Here is a 20049-nt window from a genome sequence, read left to right on the forward strand (position 1 = left end):
CCACCCCGCCGTCGCGCCCAGCCAATGGGAGCAGCGCGCCGCCGGGTGACGCGCGGCGGGCGGTGGCCAATAGAGAGCTTCGCGCCGGGTCCGCCGCGCGGGGATTGGGCGGGGGGGCGGGGAGCGAGCGGCGCGGCGTGTGGCGCTCGGGGCGGCGCGGCGCCTGCCGGAGAGTCGCGGGTTCGAGTCCCGAGCCCGGCTCATGCGTGTGCTGAGTTGCGCGGGTCTCAGCCGGCAGCGGGCCGGGGGCGGCGGTTTTCTCCCTCCCCGGGCTGCAGCGGGGATGAAGGGAATGATGCCGGCCCAGCTCCATCCTCGGAGCCGCTTCCCTGAAACCCCGTGGCATGGGGAGCCACGGCTGGGTGCCAAGAGCAGCCCCCACTCCGCGTCCCCCCGAGTTTGGGACCGGGCAGGGGGAGTAGTGACACCCCCCCACCACCACCACTCCGGAAAAAAAGGGAAAAGGAAAAGAAAAAAGAAAAATACTGTTTATTTCACACCACTACATCAAGTGCATCAGTCTGCCGTGTCCCCGGCAGGGCGACCCGGTGTCCCCTCCCGTCCCCCCCAAGCTCCCCGCTCCAGCCGTCGCCTCTCCCCATCGCTCCCCGGGCGACGGATGGAGCCCCCCAACCCACCTGGCCCCCAGGCTCAGGGTGGGGAGGGGCGGGGAGGGGGTGCTGCCTCCGTTACGGGGTTCACCCCCCCCGAAAACCCTCTCAGGACGGTGGGGAGCCCGGTGAAGTCCCCAACCACCGCCCACAGCGACGTCCCCACGGTGCGGGGGGTCGCACCGAGAAGCCCCTCGTGCCGGTGGGCACGAGGTGGGGGACCGCTGAAATTGAAGGTGGGGTGGAATTAAATTGGGGCTCACCCCTAGCGAGCCGTGACGCTACCTCGGAAACACGGGAAAACGGCCAAAAAATGAAAACCACTCCTTTTTTTTGGGGGGGACACACACTTGGGGGGCAGGAGAGGCGGCGCGTGCAGGCAGGGGGTCCGTCACCACGCACGTTACAGGCAGGAGGAGGCATGAGGCAGGCGTGACGCCCGACGCGAACACGCTTAGGTCATGTGTGATGCGGAGGAAAGGGGACGGACGGACACACGGACACACCTACGGGCGCGGTGGGGTGGTGGAGACCCCGGCACCCACCGCGGGGCTGGGGGACAGAGTCGGTGGCAAAAGTGCTTGATGGCAGGAGGTCGGGGTGGGCCACGGAGGGTGGGGGGACGTCCCCATCCCCGTCCCCCGTTTAGGGGATCTGAAAGACGTTGAGTTTACTGGTGTTTTTGAGGGTCTGCCGGCGGTTGCAGAACCAGACGCGGACGACCTCGCGGTCGTAGTTGAGCTCCTTGGCGATCTCGGTGATCTCCTGGCCGGTGGGCAAGGCGTTCTTCTCGAAGTAGGCGTTGAGAGCCTCGATGGCTTGGGGGGTGAAGGAGGTACGGCGCTTCCGCTTTTTGGAGGGTTCCCCCCCCACGAATTCCATCAGGTTTTGTTGCCCCTCTTGGTTACGGAGCTCGGCTTCGCTCAACCACTTCTCCAGCACCGGTTTCAGCTTCTGGGCGCTCTTGGGGGTGATGTCCAGCTTCTCGAACCTGCGGCGGGCACCGAGAAGCCCTCAGGGACGTGGCGAGGATGGGGGGGGACACCGTGACGGGGCTGGGGGCACCGCTGCCTTCGGTGGGTGAGACCGCGGCGGGGAGCGATGCCGCGGCGAGGAGCTTCGTGGGCAGCGACCCCACCCACCCTCCTTTCTTCCCATTTTCCTCCTTTCCTCCCATTCTCCTCCTTTCCTCCCATTTTCCTCCCTTTCTCCAGTTTTCCTTTCCTCCAATTCTCCTCCCTTTCTCCTATTTCCCCTTTTTTCTCTAGTTTTTCCCCTTTTCCCTGATTTTCCTCCCTTTCTCGGATTTTCCTCCTTTTTCCCCACTTCCCTCCTTTTCTCTAATTTTCCTTCTTTCCCTCAATTTTCCTTCTTTTCTCCAACTTCCCTGTCTTTCTCTAATTTTCTTCCCTTTCTCCCATTTCCCTCCCGTTCTCCCATTTTCCTCCCGTTCTCTAGTTTTCCTCTTCTCCATTTTTCCTCCAACTTTTCTCCGATTTCCCCTCTCTCATCCAATTTTCCTCCCTTTCTCCAATTTTCCTCCTTTCATCTGTTTTTCCTCCTTTTCCCCAATTTTCCTTTTCTCCAATTTTCCTTTCCTCCCCTTCCCTAATTTACCCTCTTTCCTCCAATTTTCCTCCCTTTCTCCACCTTCCCTCCCATCCTCTAATTTTCCTATTTTTCTCCAATTTCCCTCCCACTCCCTAATTTTCCTTTTCTCCAATTCTCCTCCCTTTCTCCAGTTCCCCCTTTTTTCTCTAATTTTTCTCCTTTTCCCTGACTTTCCTTTCTCGGATTTTCCTCCTTTTTCCCCACTTCCCTCCTTTTCTCTAATTTTCCTTCTTTCCCTCAATTTTCCTTCTTTTCTCCAACTTCCCTCTCTTTCTCTAATATTCCTCCCTTTCTCCCATTTTCCTCCCGTTCTCTAGTTTTCCTCCTTTTCTCCATTTTTCCTCCAACTTTTTCTCCAATTTCCCCTCTCTCATCCAATTTTCCTCCCTTTCTCCTGTTTTCCTCCCGTTCTCCCATTTTCCTCCCGTTCTCCAATTTTCCTCCAACTTTTACTCCAATTTCCCCTCTCTCATCCAATTTTCCTCCCTTTCTCCCGTTTTCCTCCCGTTCTCCCATTTTCCTCCCGTTCTCCAATTTTCCTCCAACTTTTCTCCAACTTCCCCTCTCTCATCCAATTTTCCTCCCTTTCTCCAATTTTCCTCCTGTTATCTGTTTTTCCTCCTTTTATCTGTTTTTCCTCCTTTTCCCCAATTTTCCTTTTCTCCAACTTTCCTTTCCTCCCCTTCCCTAATTTTCCCCCTTCTCCCCAATCCTCCCCCTTCTCTCCAATTCTCCTCCCTTTCTCCAACTTCCCTCCCATTCTCTAACTTCCCTATTCTCCTCCCATTTCCCTCCTGCTCCCGAACTGCCCTCCTGCTCCCCGATTCCCCGCTCCGGAGGAGGGCTCTGCCGTCACCCCGGCCGTGGCCCCGGTACCTGCAGATGGCCGACTGGCTGTAGGCAGGTCCCTCGGTGGCCGTCAGGGCCTGTCCCACCTGTGTCTGTGTCAGGCCGAGGGACAAGCGTCGGATCTTGAAGTTCTTGGCGAATTCCCGGATCTCCTCCAGGTTAATCCCGTCCTCCTCCGCGCTGCTGTTGGGAGCGGGGGGCTCTGCCGGTGGAGGGACGCGGAGGCTGCCGTGAAACGGCCACGGAGCCACCTCCACCCCCCGCCATAATGAGCATCCCCTTCGTTAGGCTCCCTAACGAAATGGGCGCTGGCTGTCATCCCCAAGGATGCAGGGCACGGGTGCGCAGCACCCTCCTCCCATCCCAGGGGATCCCGCACCCCGGAATCCCTCTTCCCAGGGGATCCCAGACCCTGGCATCCCCCCAGAATCCCCAGCATCCACTCCCCATCCCAGGGGATCCCAGACCCCGGAATCCCTCTTCCTGGGGGATCGCAGACCCTGGCATCCCCCCAGCATCCCCCAGTATCCCCAGCATCTTCTCCCCATCCCAGGGGATCCCAGACCTGGGAATCCCTCTTCCCAGGGGACCCCAGTCCCCGGCATCCTCCAGTATCCCCAGCATCTTCTCCCCATCCCAGGGGATCCCAGACCTGAGAATCCCTCTTCCTGGGGGATCCCAGACCCCAGAATCCCCCCAGTATCCCCAGCACCATTCTCCCCATCCCAGGAGATCCCAGACCGTGGAATCCCTCTTCCTGGGGGATCCCAGACCCCGGAATCCCCCCGGCATCCCCGCAGTATCCCCAGCATCTTCTCCCCATCCCAGGGGATCCCAGACCCCAGTATCCCTCTTCCCAGGGGATCCCAGTCCCTGGCATCCCACCAGTACCCCCCGCCGTGACTCACTGGAGACCAGCTGGCTGACGGTGGGGGTCTCCGAGCAGGTGATGGGGACGGGCACGGAGGAAGCCTTCACCGTGGCGGCAGGGTTTGCCATCACCACGGCCGGCTGGGAGAGAGCCGGGGCCGGCTGGATGGGCTGGACCTGGGGCAGAGGGGAGGGTCAGCACCCCCAGAGCGGGGGCTCCCCCTCTTCCAGCGCCACGGCTGGGCTGCTCCCTGCCCACCGGCTCCATCCGCGCCATGACAGGAGAGCGGCCACGGTGTTGCCTTTGCTGATGGTGGAAGTGAGACAGGCTGGGATGGAGAGGTGACACTGGAAGCCACCCAGCTCCGTGCTGGGAATGGGGAGGTGACAATTGCATACTGGGGTTGGCATGTCCTGCCACGTCGGTTTGGGGGTGACCAGCACCTCTGCTCACGCCAAGGTGAGGCTTGGTCTGTCCCATCCCTGCTGGGAAATTTGGTGGGCACAGAGAGCAGGGTGCCCCACGGGGCAGCACTGTGGGGCAGGAGGGGAAATGTCCCGATGATGCTCACGGGCCAACGTGGCCAAGTCCCCAAGATGCTCCCGTGCTCCCAAAGCAACGTGTCTGGCTCCCAAAGCCACGTGTCTGGGTCCCAAAGTTGCTCATGTCCCCCTAAAGCAACATGGCTGGGTCCCAAGTTCACACAGCCAGGTCTCAAGATGCTCACATGCTCCCAAAGCAACATGGCCACGTCGCAAAGATGCTTACATGCTCCCAAAGCAACGTGGCCACATCCCAACAACGCTCATGTGCTCCCAAAGCAACATGGCTGGGTCCCAAAGATGCTCACGCGCTCCCAAAGCCACACAGCGGGGTCCTAAAGATGCTCACATCCTCCCAAAGTAACGTGGCTGGGTCCCAAAGGAATATGGCCACATCCCAAAGACACTCACGTGCTCCCAAAGCAACATGGCCACCTCCCAAGGACACTCATGTGCTCCCAAAACAACGTGACCGGGTCCTAAAGTCACATGGCCGCATCCCAAAGATGCTCATGTCCCCCTAAAGCAACGTGTCTGGGTCCCAAAGCCACACAGCCAGGTCCCAAAGATGCTCATGTGCTCCCAAAGCAACGTGGCCGGGTCCAGAAGCAATGCAGCCACGTCCCAAAGATGCTCACATGCTTCCAGAGCAATGGGGCCACACCCCAAAGCAACATGGCTGAGTCCCAAAGCCACACAGCCAGGTCCCAAAGATGCTCACGTGCTCCCAAAGCCATGTGGCCGGGTCCTAAAGATGCTCACATCCTCCCAAAGTAACGTGGCTGGATCCCAAACGAACGTGGCCACATCCCAAAGATGCTCACGTGCTCCCAAAGCAACATGGCCACCTCCCAACAATGCTCATGTGCTCCCAAAACAATGTGACCAGGTTCTGAAGTCACACAGCCAGGTCCCAAAGATGCTCACGTGCTCCCAAAGCAACGTGGCCGCATCCCAAAGATGCTCACGTGCTCCCAAAGCCACGCCTTTGGGTCCCAAAGACGCTCACATCCTCCCAAAGTAACGTGGCTGGGTCCCAAAGGAACGTGGCCACATCCCAAAGATGCTCACATGCTCCCAAAGCAACGTGGCCACCTCCCAACAATGCTCATGTGCTCCCAAAACAACATGACCAGGTCCTAAAGCCACACAGCCAGGTCCCTAAGATTCTCACGTGCTCCCAAAGCCATGCGGCCGGGTCCTAAAGATGCTCACATCCTCCCAAAGTAACGTGGCTGGGTCCCAAAGGAACGTGGCCACATCCCAAAGATGCTCACATGCTCCCAAAGCAACGTGGCCACCTCCCAACAATGCTCATGTGCTCCCAAAACAACATGACCAGGTCCTAAAGCCACACAGCCAGGTCCCTAAGATTCTCACGTGCTCCCAAAGCCATGCGGCCGGGTCCTAAAGATGCTCACATCCTCCCAAAGTAACGTGGCTGGGTCCCAAAGGAATGTGGCCACATCCCAAATATGCTCACGTGCTCCCAAAGCAACATGGCCACCTCCCCACCTCCCAAGGACGCTCATGTGCTCCCAAAGCAACGTGACCAGGTCCCAAAGCCACATGGCCAAGTCCCAGAGACACTCATGTGCTCCAAAAGCAACGTGGCCACATCCCAAAGATGCTCATGTGCTCCCAAAGCAACATGGCCACCTCCCAACAATGCTCATGTGCTCCCAAAACAATGTGACCAGGTTCTAAAGTCACACAGCCAGGTCCCTAAGATGCTCATGTGCTCCCAAAGCAATGTGGCTGGATCCCAAAGATGCTCATGTGCCCCCAAAGCAATGTGGATGCATCCCGAAGATGCTCCCGTGCTCCCAAAGCCACGCCTTTGGGTCCCAAAGATGCTCATATCCTCCCAAAGCAACGTGGCCACATCCCAAAGATGCTCACGTGCCCCCAAAGCAATGTGGCTGCATCCCAAAGATGTTCCTGTGCTCCCAAAGCCACGCCTTTGGGTCCCAAAGATGCTCATATCCTCCCAAAGCAACGTGGCTGGGTCCCAAAGGAACGTGGCCACATCCCAAAGATGCTCATGTGCTCCCAAAGCAACATGGCCACCTCCCAACAATGCTCATGTGCTCCCAAAACAATGTGACCAGGTTCTCAAGTCACACAGCCAGGTCCCAAAGATGCTCATGTGCTCCCAAAGCAATGTGGCCACATCCCAAAGATGCTCACGTGCCCCCAAAGCAATGTGGCTGGATCCCAAAGATGCTCATGTGCTCCCAAAGCAACGTGGATGCATCCCGAAGATGCTCCCGTGCTCCCAAAGCCACGCCTTTGGGTCCCAAAGATGCTCATATCCTCCCAAAGCAACGTGGCCAGTTCCCAAAGATGCTCATGTGCTCCCAAAGCAACTGTGGCTGCATCCCAAAGATGCTCCCACGCTCCTAAAGCCACGCCTTTGGGTCCCAAAGATGCTCATATCCTCCCAAAGCAACGTGGCTGGGTCCCGAAGCCACACGGCTGGGTCCCAAAGACGCTCCCATGCTCCCAAAGCCACGCAGCCGGGGACGCTGCCAGCCCTTTGGCCACGCGGCCGTCAGCCCCGTGCCCGTCGCTCACCTCGTTCTTGGTGGGGGGCTCGGGGGTGCCGGTTTTCTTGATGGCGGCCGCCTGGATGGCGCTGCCGGCCAGCGTGGCGATGACCTGGCCCTGGGCGTTGAGCAGCAGCTGGGGCGTCACCGTCTGCACCTGCAGATTCTGGGCCGGCAGCGCGGCCGGGGCAGGGCTGGCTGCCGCCATCCCGGGGGGGTTCACCACCCACGGCAGCGTCCCGATCACCTGGGCGAAGGGAGGAGAGCCAGGGCTGGGGGGTGGCACCCTGCAAACACCCTTCCCCGGGGTGGGGGACACACCGGCGGCATCCATCCCCTCCCCGTGGGGGGCAGCCGGTGATGGCGGTGGGTTTGCAAGGGCAGGTCCCTCCCCGGCGGTACCTGGCCCTGGGCGTTGGTCAGGATCTGGCCCGTGATGCCCTGCACACTGGAGATGGCGTTTGCAATCACGGGGGTGGCTGCCAAGGAGCCGAGGAGCTGGGTTTGGCCCCCCAGAGAAGCCGCGCTGATCTGCGGGGAACCGAAAGCCAGGGGTCAGAGACGTGGGTGGCAACCCAGGTCACCGCGTCCCCCCCGCGCACGGCCGGCCACCCCATTCCCCGTGGCAGGGTAACTCCTGCCTCGCCGCCGCGATGGGATGCAGTCGCTTGATGTCCTTAAATCCGTCCTTTAGATTCTGTTTAAAGCAATGCTGCCTGCTCGGTCGCTTGTCGTTTGCCAGGGATGGGGAAACTGAGGCTGGGACCTTGCATGATCCCCCGGGAGATGATGGCTGAATCAGAACGCTTCGTGCCCGCGGAAGCACGACTTCTTGTGGCTCTCCACGGCCACGTAAGGCACCGGATAAAGGGGAGCGGGTGCCGAATTTGCCCGGCTCCACGCCGCGGGCTGCCAGGCTCCTTACTATGCCAGGGTTAAAGGCAAATCCGGCAGGTTGGACGGTGATCTGGGTCTGCGTCTCTAAAGGCTTGGCCACGGGCGGCGTGGGCGCTGCGGCGGGCTGTGGCAGGATGGGGGGCTGGCCGGGCGCAGCAGGGAAGACGCTGGGGGACTGGAGGGGGGGCCGTGGCTGGACCGCAGCCTGCAGCGGCTGGGCAGGCTGTACCGGCGCTTGGATGGCTGTGTTCAGTACGGCAGCGGCTGCGAAGCAAAGAGACGGAGAGAGCGTGAGCTGGGGAGAGACAGGGATGACGTCGGTGTCCCCCCACTGCTCACTGTCCCTTCCCAAAGGGAACCGAATCACCAGGTGATTCATCTCTGCACGCTTGTGTTATCGCAGTCATAGGTCCCCCAGCTCCTGCGTAACAGGCAGAGCTGCAGCAGGACCCATCCTGCCCGGCTGGGTGCTGGGTCTAACCCAAACCAGGCGCTGCTGCCAGCACAGAGGGTGAGGGGCACTGCCGGGGTCCCGGCACCTCCGCTGAATACAAATCACTCCTGGGACGGGCTCCTTCCCTTGTGGGAGCTCATGAAGAGACGATTCCCTCCTACAGGGAAGGGCATGAATCCTGCCCCGGGCATTGCCGGAGAGGCACCGATCCCCCTGCTCTCATGCCGGCAGGTCTCCCCCCTTACAGAACCACAGCCGCTGCAACGGGGTGCCACACCCAGAGCCCCAAATCTAACCAGGACCTCACATCCCGTCCCTGTGCGCTCGCTGCCTTCCTCCCTGTCGCCATCCTCATCCTGCCCTCCCCTTCTCCCACGCTCCCGGCTCCTTTCGTTCTCGGGGAGCCGCAAACAACTGCCCGAAATGAAACGCCGTTTCAGACCCCTCCTGGAGAGGACGGCCTGGATACGGCACAAGCTAGGGGAGGACGGATTAAGGAGGCTGCAAAGCCGAAAAGCACCGGTTACCTTGCAAATTGGCTATAGGCGGTTTGAAAATTCCCCCTGTAGGAGAAGCAGCCGTCAATCCGGGAAGGGCAGCGACCGTTGCTGTAGGAAATGTCCACACAGCCAGCCCCTGCTGACCTGCCACTTGACCTGCAATACTGATGGGGATAAGAAGAGGTTGAGTAACTGTCCCTGCTGGAACCATTACTCCTGTCACAACTGTTGCTAAGTTTTCCTGAGTCAAGACCTGCAAAAGTAAACAAGATTTAAAAAAGAACAAAAATCAACGCCACTGCAGATAGCATCAGCGGAGCATAAGTCTTTGCAAAGGGGCGCGCAGACCCGGCGGCCGGGCGGCCCGGGGTCCCTCCCATCTCAGCAGCTGGGTTCCCAGCTCCGCGGAGCCCCCTCCCCGTGGGGAGACGGAGGCAGGGGGGGATCCCCCCACCTCGCACCCCACCCGACGCGTCTCTGGCAGCACCTCGGCGGCGCAAGGCCCTTGGCGAGGGCGCCAAGCAGAGGGAAACCGCCTTGGTTCGGGGCGTAGGTCCTACACCCCGTGCCACGAGCGGTCGTCTCTGCCCTCGGGGTTTGCCTACAGCAAGCGGACGCCTCCCCGGGGGTCCCCACCGTGTCCCCCCCGCTCCACCCCAGCCCTCTCCCCCTCTCCCGTCCCGCTCCGCGGCTGCGGGGTAGTTACCTGCGGGGTGGCTTGCACGGCCAGCGGGGCCAACGTCTGCGGCTGCTGGCTCGTGGCGTGGCTGAAGGTGCCGACGGAGTGGACGGTGCTGGGGGACACTCCGGCCGCCGGTTTGGCTTTGCCTGGGGAAGGGCAGAGACGATGGGTTGGAGAGGTGCTGCCAGTTGAGCGATAGCAGCTCCTCTGCGCAAAGTATGGGGGTGAGGGTGGGGGGCACCCAAATTACGTGCTCCCAGGGAATGAGCACCCTCCCACGGGTGTCCCGGGGAAGCCGCAGCCCCATGGGCCGGCGTGAAACCCAGCGTGGGGCATCCTCGGGAGCAGCGCTCCAGGCGCCCCAGGGTGGGGTCGCTGCCCAGGTTACGGGACGCAGGAGAAGGGCATTTGGGGGCTTCTTATGGGACGTTCTGCGGAGGAGGCAAGGGAGGGAGAAGGGAGAGGTTTGGGTGATTTGGGGAGGAATAAGTGTGGGAAATAGCGGGGTTAAGGGGATGAAAAGGAGCGGTTGCATGTAAGTGGTTTGCTGGGCTGTGTGCGCCTCTCTTGGGCTGTCGGATCCGGCAGGAGGTATTTTCCTCTGCCAGCTGCCGGCTCCAAAATTAGCAGCAATTAAAGCGGTGTCAGCCCCCGAACCGCTCACACGGGAATGGGGAGCTGGAAAGGGAAGGGACCAAGATAGCCCGGCCAGCGGCCGGCAGAGCGGCCGGCTCCCCTGTGGGCTGAGCTTCGTGTGGGGTCTTTCAACCCTCCGCCCAAATTCACAGAATATATTCATATTCCTTAGTTATCGTGAACATCCGAGTAAGAGGAAACCTTGTTCCTAATCCATATTTATTACTTGCAAAAGACATACTTGTTTTTTGAGCAACGTCTTGTATTTATTCTGCTCAACTTCTAATAATGGCAACCCTGGAGTATAAAATCCACTTAATCCTCTTCTATTTTTGTAAAAGAAAAACACCCTTTTCCTGCCTTTTCCTGTGGCAGAAAAAAAGTTTTACCAAATAAACACTTTTCTCAGCTAAGAGCCAGACGTTTCTCAGGTTTGGTTCCTCGCCCAGAAATAACTACAGGTCTGGAAGATTTAAAAAAGCCTTTTTCCTTTTTTTTTTTTTTTTAAATTTCCTACCAAACCCAAGCGCAGGTAACACCCAGCACTTCCCAAATTGCGAAGACCGTGCAGCGATGCTGCCAGGTCCGATGGGATTTGCGCAGCCTGCCGGGCTTTTCCTCCCCTCCAGCCCGGAGCATCCCCCAGTGTGGAGGGATGCTCACCTCCTCCTCTTACCAACTGGCCTCCAACAAGCTACAATCCTGCCCATTTTCTTCCGGCAAAAGCACGGGGATCTGGCAGGGCTCTGAAGGCAGCACGGAGGTGACAACCAGGGAGAAGTCCTAGTAATGACTAAAGCACAGGAGTGGCAGGAGAGGGGACGGGACAGGGGCGCTTGCAGGCGGATCCAGGCTGCATCTGCAGGAGGATTGGGGTGCTGGCCAAAAAGCAGCGAGGAATAAAGCGGGATCTCCCCGAAAGGCTTATTTCCAGAGCTGCATTCCTGTGCGAGAAGGGGTGCACCCGCAGCGAGCTCAGCGCCCCGGGGCGAGGGGGAGAGGAAATCCAAGCCCCTGCTCTACGGGGCTGCAGGAAAACCGAGCTCCCCAGCAAAACATCTCGTCAACAAATGTCCTCTCTATTTTAAGCGGGTGTTTGAGGGCTGTCCTCAATGCAGGGTGCTGTTCCCCATCAGCCCCCGCAGAAGGAATTCGTTTTGCTAACTCCTACGCCGGGGATGGGGATGCTCCAGAGTGGGGTGTGAGTCTGCCTCGCACCCATGGGTGCAGCTCCTCTCCCGGCTCCAACCCATCGGTCCAGAGCCCAACGTCACTTGCAGGGATGGATGGACCAGGGAATGCGCCCCGGGGAAGGAAGGCGTCTTACCGGCTGCCTCCCCGCTGCATGAGCTCTGGGTGCTGGGTAGGACATCCTCTCTGCCCGGGTGGCCACTCTCTCCCAGGGAGCCCCGCGCTACCTCCCCTGGTGGCATCTCCAAGGCTTTCCGGTCCTCCTCGGCCGGGAGCGGGGTGTCCACGCCGACCTCCAGCACTCGGATGGTTTCATGGCTGGACATGACAATAACCTGCAAATGTGCCCCAAAATGTCCATCAGCTCCAGGCACCCGACCCCACGGCGGTGTCCCCCCGGGCCACGCACCCCAGGGCAGAGCGAAGCAGCTCTCCCTGCCCCGCGGGACACGTCTTAGGGTGACCCTTAAAACAAACCAAGCAGAGCCCACCCCGTCCCCTCGAGGAGGGATGGATGGGGCGATCGCAGCCCCCCCAGCACCTCGCTGCTTTAGTTAATCAACAGCTTCTAGTTAATTAACCCCAGCCCCACGTGCATCGGCAGGCGATGCCTTCAGCATGTAGAACACGGCTGTCGGCGGCCGCAGCACCCCCGGCAGAGCCGGCAGCACCGTATCTGCAGCACTAGAGCGAGTGCTGATCTGTAATCCCATGGCTCGGCGTTGGGCGAGCCCTCTGAACGATGATACGATTTCCCCTGTGTGATATTACTCGAGGACACACGGAGGGTGACGAGCAGAGATACCTGCTCCTCCTCCAGCTCTCCCGCGGCTGCAGGCAGCCAAAGCCCAGAGCAAAGACCTCTTGCAAACAGCACCCGCAGCATCGCCGGGCTGCTGGGACGAGGACCTCGCGCCTCCTCTTCGTCATTAAAAAAACCCGAGATGAGGCAGCCAAGCTTCAAAAGATGGAGCTGAACATCTGCGTGCCCAAGCGTGGGGGCAAACAGGCTGGCTGTGAGCGTGGGGCAGGCACAAGGTGTTTTTCCACCTCACGCAGTGGGGCTCAGGCTGTTGCTGAACCCCAACTCCCCACTCTTTGGCCCTCCGGTTGTGGGGTGCAAAGGGGCGCAGCGGGGATGGAGCTGGCGATGCCCATACCTGCTCGTTGACCGTCAGCGAAGCCTCCTGGGGCTGCACGGCTTCGGTGTCCATGGTGTCCCGGCGAAGGTGGGAGAGGGCTCAGACCTTCCACATGCTGCAAGCAGGGGACACGGGAGGGTCCGTCACCAACCCAGCGAGTGGCTCGGGGGTCACACGCTGGCTCGACCCAGGGTGCAGAGCAAACCTGGTCTCTCCCACCGCCTCCTCGCTCCTCTCTGGCTCTACCACCCACCTCTCCCGCTCCGTGCTGGCCCCGGCTGCGATTTGGGGCAGAGCAGAGCTTGCTAATGCCCTCCTGCCCCACGCCGTGGGGACACATGCTCCTCCCCGGGGGAGGCTTTGGTGTCTCAGGTACCTCCCACCACCTCCCATCCTCTTGGCAAAGAGGTGACGGCGTGGGGTAGCGTAATTTATTGGGTGAGCATCAAATACACAAGCAGCAGAGCAAGGGAAGGGTTATTCCGAGGGCCGAGACTTTCCCCCTCTCCTCTTCCTTTGGGAGATGAAGATGCAATTCCTACAGCCTGCTTCGAAAACCCTAAAAAAACCAGCAAAGCCCACGTGAAGCCGCCTGTGCTCCCTATTTGAAGCCCAGAGCAAGTCCCCAAAATTTCTGCATGACACTTCGCAGCTCCCCCAAGCCCCTGACACTGGCCATAAGAAGTGGGAGAGTCAATTTGCTCTTTCCTGAGGGGACCTAAATTGATGGGGATACTTCATTAAGCTGGTGAAATGAGTCTTTCATGGAGGGAAGGGGCTCGGCACACCTGTTGGAAGGAACTCTTCCTCTTCCAACGCCCTTCGTTGACTCATTTGGTCACGTATTGTCCCCTCGCTGCCTTGCAGAAGCATAATTGCCTTTATAAGAGGCTTATGAATTTTTTATTAGGAATGTCTCGGGGACGCTTTTAACCAGCCAGCCTGGATGACATTCAAAATTACTCGATGCATGTGCGAAGGTGTCCTTGTTTGCGTAACTGCTCGGGAGCCTGGGGGCACGTTGACGCTGGTAGGTGCAGCCAGACCCCGCTCTCCCTGCCCGAGCTGTCCCAAAACGCCGGGCAGCGTCTGCTCACCTCCAGCCTGGGTGCTGACCACCTCTGTGCTGGGCCTGATCCTGCCTCTGCCCCACGAGGGATGCTGGCATCGCGCAGACCAGCAAGCTCTGCAGATCCGAGCGTGTTAAAGGGAGGCAGAGCTCGGGCAGAGCCTCCCTGGGCTCACAACTCATCCAAAAGGGAATTTCAGCCCCAAACTTGTGTTAGTGCATTTCATCCATCGGTTTTTACTTCTGCCAGGGAATCCGGTGCGGCGCAGGCATCCCCTGCTGCTCTGCTCCGCCATGATACATCGGCCCATCACGTCAGCCCAGGAGGCATTTCCAGGATCCAGGAAACATCCCCCAGCACCGTTTTACAAGCCCTTTATCATTTCTCTGCGTCTCAGAAGCCACCAGGCTCCTGCTGGGGCCACCGAGCATATCCTGAGCCGTAGCCGGCATTTGTATGCGATTAGTAAACGTAGTTATTTGGATCCTGTTGATCCAAAGGGGCCTAAATTGAATTAAGAGCCAAATTCTCATTTGAAACTCAACAGGGGCCGAGCATCTAATTCCCTTAGGCTGGCTTTTGTACACACCACTCGTTATTTATTATCTGCAGTGAAGTGACGCTTGGGGTCCCAGCAGAGACGGGGCTATTTCCTCCGCCAGCCGCTCGCCGCAGCTCTCCCCCTTCCTTGGCCCTGCCAGGCTTAACCCCAAAATTCACGCAGGACCCAGAACCAGCCCCGCTGCCAGATTCAGCGAGGATTTTTAGAGCAGCCGGTGACTGATCTCCGGTAGCCGCTGTGAATTTTTAAACCTGGCCTTAGCTTCAGAGCAGACAAACACCTTGGGATGCCGGTGCACAGTTTAATTAACAATTTATTCTAGTGCAACAGAGAACAGACCAAGGGACAAGCGAGTGGCTTATGCAGGCAGCTGGCATTATTAAAAGTTAATGAGCTCTCCAGCAGCCAGAGCCCGGCAAACGGCAAGGAAGCCGGAGCATGGGATATTTGTGCTGCCTGCAAGGGGCAGGCAGCGCAGGCAAACCAGCAAAACAAAGGTGCAAAGTGTCCCGCTGCAAGAAGAGCGAGCAAGGGAAGGAAAACGCTCCGGAGGAGCTTTCGGAACTTTTCTGGAGAGTGGCTGGCAATGGGGAGGGTTGTTGGGGGCACAGGATGGGCTCTGACCCTATGTCCTGCTGAATTCACCCCGCAGGGTGCAACCCACTTGCTCCGGGGAGCTGCTATATATCACTTTATCTTCCCTCTGCACCACTGGGCCATGCTGGCCGGGATGGATCCCGCTGGCCGGGATGGATCCCGGCACAAGTGGAGCAGCCCCTCGGGCTCTGCTAACGAGGAGCAACTCCCCAGCGTCTTGTGGCAGCTTTTTCCTACACCTGAGCCTGGAAGAGGCGCGAAAGCTTCCTGCTCTCGTCCCATCACCTCCCGGCCACTGTCGCTGCCCCAGGGATCCCTCCCTGGCTGTCACATAGGGGTCTTCATCAGAGGGGGTAGTTGAACCCAAATCGAGATCCCAAACTGGCAGGCGAGGGCACAGTGACCGCAGTTGGAAGGGAAGGGCTGGCCGAGGGGCGGTTCGGTCTGCGGGGAGACCCTTCCTGCACAGCCTTGGCACACCCAAAACCACCCGTGGAGCCACTGGAGAGCAGAGCCTGGAGCGGATGGGGAGCACCGGGCTGCTGCGCGGGGAGCCCAGAGCCGAAATCCCGTGGGATGGCTGAGGCTGAGGTGATCTCCAGGGCAGTGTGGGGAGAGGCGGCAGCCCTGGGTACTCACTCACTGTTTGCTCTGGGGTGAAAGGATGCTCCTGGCAGGAGACGGGTCTGGCTGCTGCGTCCTGCTCCTCAGGGCGGGCTGCTGGGCTGCGGCACGCCGAATTTAGGCTGTAGGGAAAGAAAAACCAGAGCTGTCTCGGTGCTGAGCTCTGCCTGCTCCCACAGTCCCCGAAAGAGATGAGGAGCAACAGGAGACCGTGCGCCAGGCTCCTGGCGAGAGGGGACAACTCAAAAGCATCCCCATCCTCGCAACTTAATTCTCTCTTATTCTCATCGCTGCCAAAAGGCAGAGGAGCTTTGGGAACTCGAGCTGAATTGGAGAGCTGCCCCTAAAGTCTGCGGTACCGAAAAGTTAATGCACATGTTGGCTTTTCTCGGAGCCTCGGAGTTTGGTGACGTAAGGAGCACTGAACGCCGCTGCAAACACCAGACCTTGCTGCTATCCATCCCCATCCATCCCAGTCTAAGTTAAAGAGCCTCTCTCAGAACTGCAGATTTATTCTAGCACGACCGGAGCGGCGAAAGGCTGAAGAGGGCATAATATCCCTGCTCCGACTGCTGGATTTATCTCCGTGCGAGTCGTAGATATGTTCAGGCCTGCCCCGTGGGGGAAGACTCAAATAAAGCGGAGTGAAGAGGAGAGAGAGATTTTTCTCGGTGCCGTGCAAGGAGACCAATTAGCGCGCTAGACGATTAAACAGACATTTCATAATGTCAGGCTGGATGCAGTTCGGCGGCGTGCTTCGGATGTCGGAGTGGGCTGCTTCTCCTTTAGCAGACGATCGGCAGGTCGGCAGTACCATTTCATTTCGTTTCTTCACACTTTTTTTTTTTTTTTTTTTTTGCAATTAATGGGACAAATAATTTGTCCAGATGGTGGTGTTAAGTGCACGCAGCAAGAAGACAGCCATTTCGCAACAGATGGCGGCAAGGAAATGAAATGCACAAAATAATAATAATATTTAAAAAAAAAAAGAAAGGGGTGGAAAAAAAAGGGGAAGGATAATTTAAGATGCTCCGAGTCTCACTGTGAATATAATTGCCGTGTTAATTACAAGTGTTGATGAGTCAGAGATGTAGCCACTTGGATCCCAAGTGGGTGGAAATCTAAGTTTGAACAAACTTGCCACAGGTGAGAAACCCTAAGAGGTTAATTAAACCTGCTCCGCGCAGAAGACATTTTGGACACAGCTACAGCTCGCTAATTACTCGCTGTCGTTATCCTGGATTAATTCCTTTGGATGGACGCTCCGATCCCAGGCTGAAGAGTTCGAACGCGCCATAAGCAGACACCGGCTTCAGGTCGACAAGCCCTAAAAGCCGGCGCTAAGACACCGGTTCCTGCCCCGAGGCGGGTTTGCACGCTCGCAGCCCAACGTGGCAAGCGTGCAAATGCACGCGGAGGTACAGGCACCCCGACACCTCCCGGCAAAGCCGTGGCCGATGCAAAGGGGGGACAGGTCCGGGTCGTGGTCCTGCGCCCTGGAAATGAAGCGTTACGGTAACAACACAACCCCAAGCACCCCTCGCCGTGGTCTCGCCAGCTCGCATGTTTTTTTTTTCCACCACGTTCGGAGTGGAAAGGTCCAGGCTGGAAATGATGCCATCAGCGGGAATTATTTTTCAGCGCATACTTCCACGTGTCACAGCAGTGGAGTCCTGGACCCAAGCGCACCCGAGCAATTTGCAAGGTTTTTTCCCCTCCTCACAAATCAGCTTCCCTCATAAAATTCCTTTTTACCCTTCTAAACTTGATCCCTTTTAAGGCTTTACTGCATTTACTGATGGGGAAACTGAGGCAGGGGATGAGATGCGACGCATTGCCTCCGGCAGACCTCAAATCCCATCTGGTGGGAGAGGAGCTGAACCAGCCAGCCCCAACCTCCGGATCAAAACCTTTCTGTTAAGCAGCAAAATGATGTAAATCTGATTTCTACCCCATTTCTACCCTGCACCAAACCCCCGACGTGGTACCGGCTTCGGGTCCGGGCACAGGCCTGCAGACAGCTGATGCAGCGCCTTGCTGAGCACGGTTTTACAGCCAGCTGTAAAATTCCTGAAGATCGGACTGTAAGGGAAAGCTGGTGGCATCCATACTGGCAGGACGGTGAAATCTTTTTTAAGACGGAGGTTTTTTTTCCGCTGGGAGGCTTTTGGAAGAGACATGGCAGTTCCCCAGCATTCCTCATCCACAGTATTGAGTCAACTTCATGCCTGGAAAACTTCGTGCCAGGGCTGGGGCAGCCAAATCCTGAAGGACAGTTTGGGAAAACTCATCTACCGGCCCAACTCATCCTCCCAACGCCAGTGAAAAGGCGCAGCCGGGGCCGCTCCGGGCTGATCATGAAGTTTATCAAGCAAACCGGGGGGCTCCGTTGAGCCCGGACGCGTGGCCATGGGGAGCCTGGCAGGGCAGGAGCCGGCTCAGGAAGGGAATTTGCATCGGTGGAGAAAATGGGAGCTGCTGACATGTAGTGGGTGCTTCCCAGCCTGGATTATCTGGCTCGAAAGATGCAAACGGCATGGGAGCAGGAGACGGAGAGGTTGGTTGGCATCGATTTGGCCGCAGCCTGCATAAAGCTGCCAGCGATGAGCCCCGGTGCAAGCACAGCTCGCTCCGGCACCCCGATCCTGAGCAGAAACAGATGATCTTTTAATCACTTCATCAGAGTGTCTGTTGACACTCTGGGAGTGGAAATACCCAACGGAGGGTCCCAAAACCTCCTTGAAAAAACCAGTTGACCAGGCTTTCCTGCCAGTTTGGCGGTTTATCTCTGTTATTTGCAAAATCCTCTTTGCATCACCAAAGAGAAACATTTTTCTCCCGGCCATGGCGTGTTTTTTCACGAACGGGAAGATGCATGGGAGACCGGCATGCTGCACCCCGCTCTGCTACCGCCGGGCTGCGTGGCCTCGGTTGAATCTCTTCACCTTTGCTTTGCTTCCCACCTTCACGGGGTTTTGGGGGCAAAAGCCTGATCCTGAATAAAACCTCCTGCCCGTGTGGCCGTGCTGAGGGTGATGGGGGTCCCCTCTTCGCTGCCTGTTTGCAACGCAAACCCCAGCTGGCTCGTCCTGCCGGCTGCCGTGCGGTGCCCAGCACAGGGAGCAGCCGGATCAGCTTACGGTGACTTCCCAGGAATCTGTTCCTTTCTCCAGAGAGACGGGAAAGTATTTTTATTCCCAGATGGAGGAGATGACTGGATTAAGTTCACCTCCCAAGGTCATGCCAGAGGAGCGTGGCAAAACCAGGAGCAGATTTCGGATCTCCCAAGACAGTGCACTCGGAGTTCCCATCTGTCTCCCCCAAAACAGCGCCCGGAGCAGCAATCACTCTTTGCCCTGCCAACGCCCCGGGACTGGAAGCCACCTCGAGGGCCCAGGGGACATCACAGTCGGTTTGGGGGGCACAGGGCCCCCCCACTGAGCCTACAGTTCCATGAAATGCAATGTGGGGGGCAGCGGTCTGCCCCTCATGGCCCCTTCAGGGGCTTTTAAAGCGGGGTTCATCGGCTGAAGACCAAGCCTGACCCCGAGACGGCCGCGGCTGCAGGTGCTGGGGAAGGGTCTAAGTGGGGGGGACAGCCCTTCTCCTCCCCTCCGCGGGGAAGGAGCGAACGCAGCCCCCCCATCGCATTTCTCACCCCGCCCCGGGTGGTCGGGATCCCCCGTACCCCCCCACCCCTGCGCTGCCGGACCTCTGCCAGCCGGGGCTCTGCAGCACCCAGGAAAGGTGTCCCCCCCCGCCCCGAAACACAAACCGAGGGGGACAGGGTGACTGTGGGCGCTGCCCCCGGGGCAGTGACCCCCCTGAAGGGGTGCACAGCCCCCCCAAACCCTCGCAGCACCCCACGCCCTGCCCCACAGCACCCCAAAAATGCCCTTGCACCCCCTCCGGCCCTACTCTCCATCCACACCCCCCAGCTGCAGCAGCCAACCCCCCCCCCCCCCGGGGCTCTGCTCACCCCCCGGAGCGCCCGGGCACCCAAATCCCTGCCTGGCACCTGCACCCCCGGGCACCCGCACCCCAAGGGCAGGGCCACTCCCTCATCTCCCACCCCGGGGGTCCCTTTGCCCTCCGCCGGCAGGACCCCAACACTGTCCTCCTGTCCTGCTCCCCCCAGCACTGCTCATCCCCAGCCCTGTTTTTCCTCTCTTGCACCCCAAAACCCATCTCCCACAGCTCCCAATTTCTCCTGCCCCCCCCCCCGCAAGCCCTCCCCAGGGCAGTCACCCCCTTTCCCCGCTCTGGGGCTCGCCAGCCCCCTCCTTCCCCCTTTCCTGGACACCCCGAGCTCCGGGGTCCCCCCCAGGGACCCCCACCTAGCCGTGGTCTCCCCTGGCATCCCCTAATCCTAACCCCCCCATTCCGTGCCCCCCATCATTCCCTCGCTGCCCCCCATCCGCATACCCACTCTTAGCATGTGTGTGTCCCCCAGTTCTCCCCAATTTACCACCCCCCAGTCCCAGTGACCCCCCTCCAAGTCCCACTGCCCCCCCCCTAATCCCGACGCCCCCCCAAAACCCCACCGAGCTGCCTTCCCCCCCCAAATCCAGGCATCCCCTCCCCAGAATCCCGGTGCCCCCCCCCCCCCCCAGCGCTGCACCCCGCTCTCCGCCCGTTTTCCCCTCCGCGCCGGTTCCCCA

At 59.1% G+C, this 20049-nt stretch overlaps 1 protein-coding gene across 1 annotated transcript; it reads right to left on the minus strand.

The window, feature by feature from the left end:
* Positions 1 to 1206: 1206 nt before the first annotated feature.
* On the minus strand, positions 1207 to 15413 carry POU6F1 (POU class 6 homeobox 1). The gene is made up of 11 exons (XM_059832602.1): positions 15404 to 15413; positions 12554 to 12650; positions 11530 to 11728; positions 9591 to 9712; positions 8912 to 9137; positions 7959 to 8194; positions 7436 to 7564; positions 7062 to 7280; positions 3980 to 4118; positions 3099 to 3273; positions 1207 to 1602 (listed from the first exon to the last, which is right to left on the minus strand). The coding sequence occupies exons 2-11, from the start codon at positions 12605 to 12607 to the stop codon at positions 1257 to 1259; spliced, it is 1845 nt and encodes a 614-aa protein (XP_059688585.1). The 5' UTR covers positions 12608 to 12650; positions 15404 to 15413; the 3' UTR covers positions 1207 to 1256.
* Positions 15414 to 20049: the final 4636 nt, after the last annotated feature.

This window comes from Gavia stellata, chromosome 35 (genome assembly GCF_030936135.1).
Source record: "Gavia stellata isolate bGavSte3 chromosome 35, bGavSte3.hap2, whole genome shotgun sequence".
NCBI lineage: Eukaryota > Metazoa > Chordata > Aves > Gaviiformes > Gaviidae > Gavia > Gavia stellata.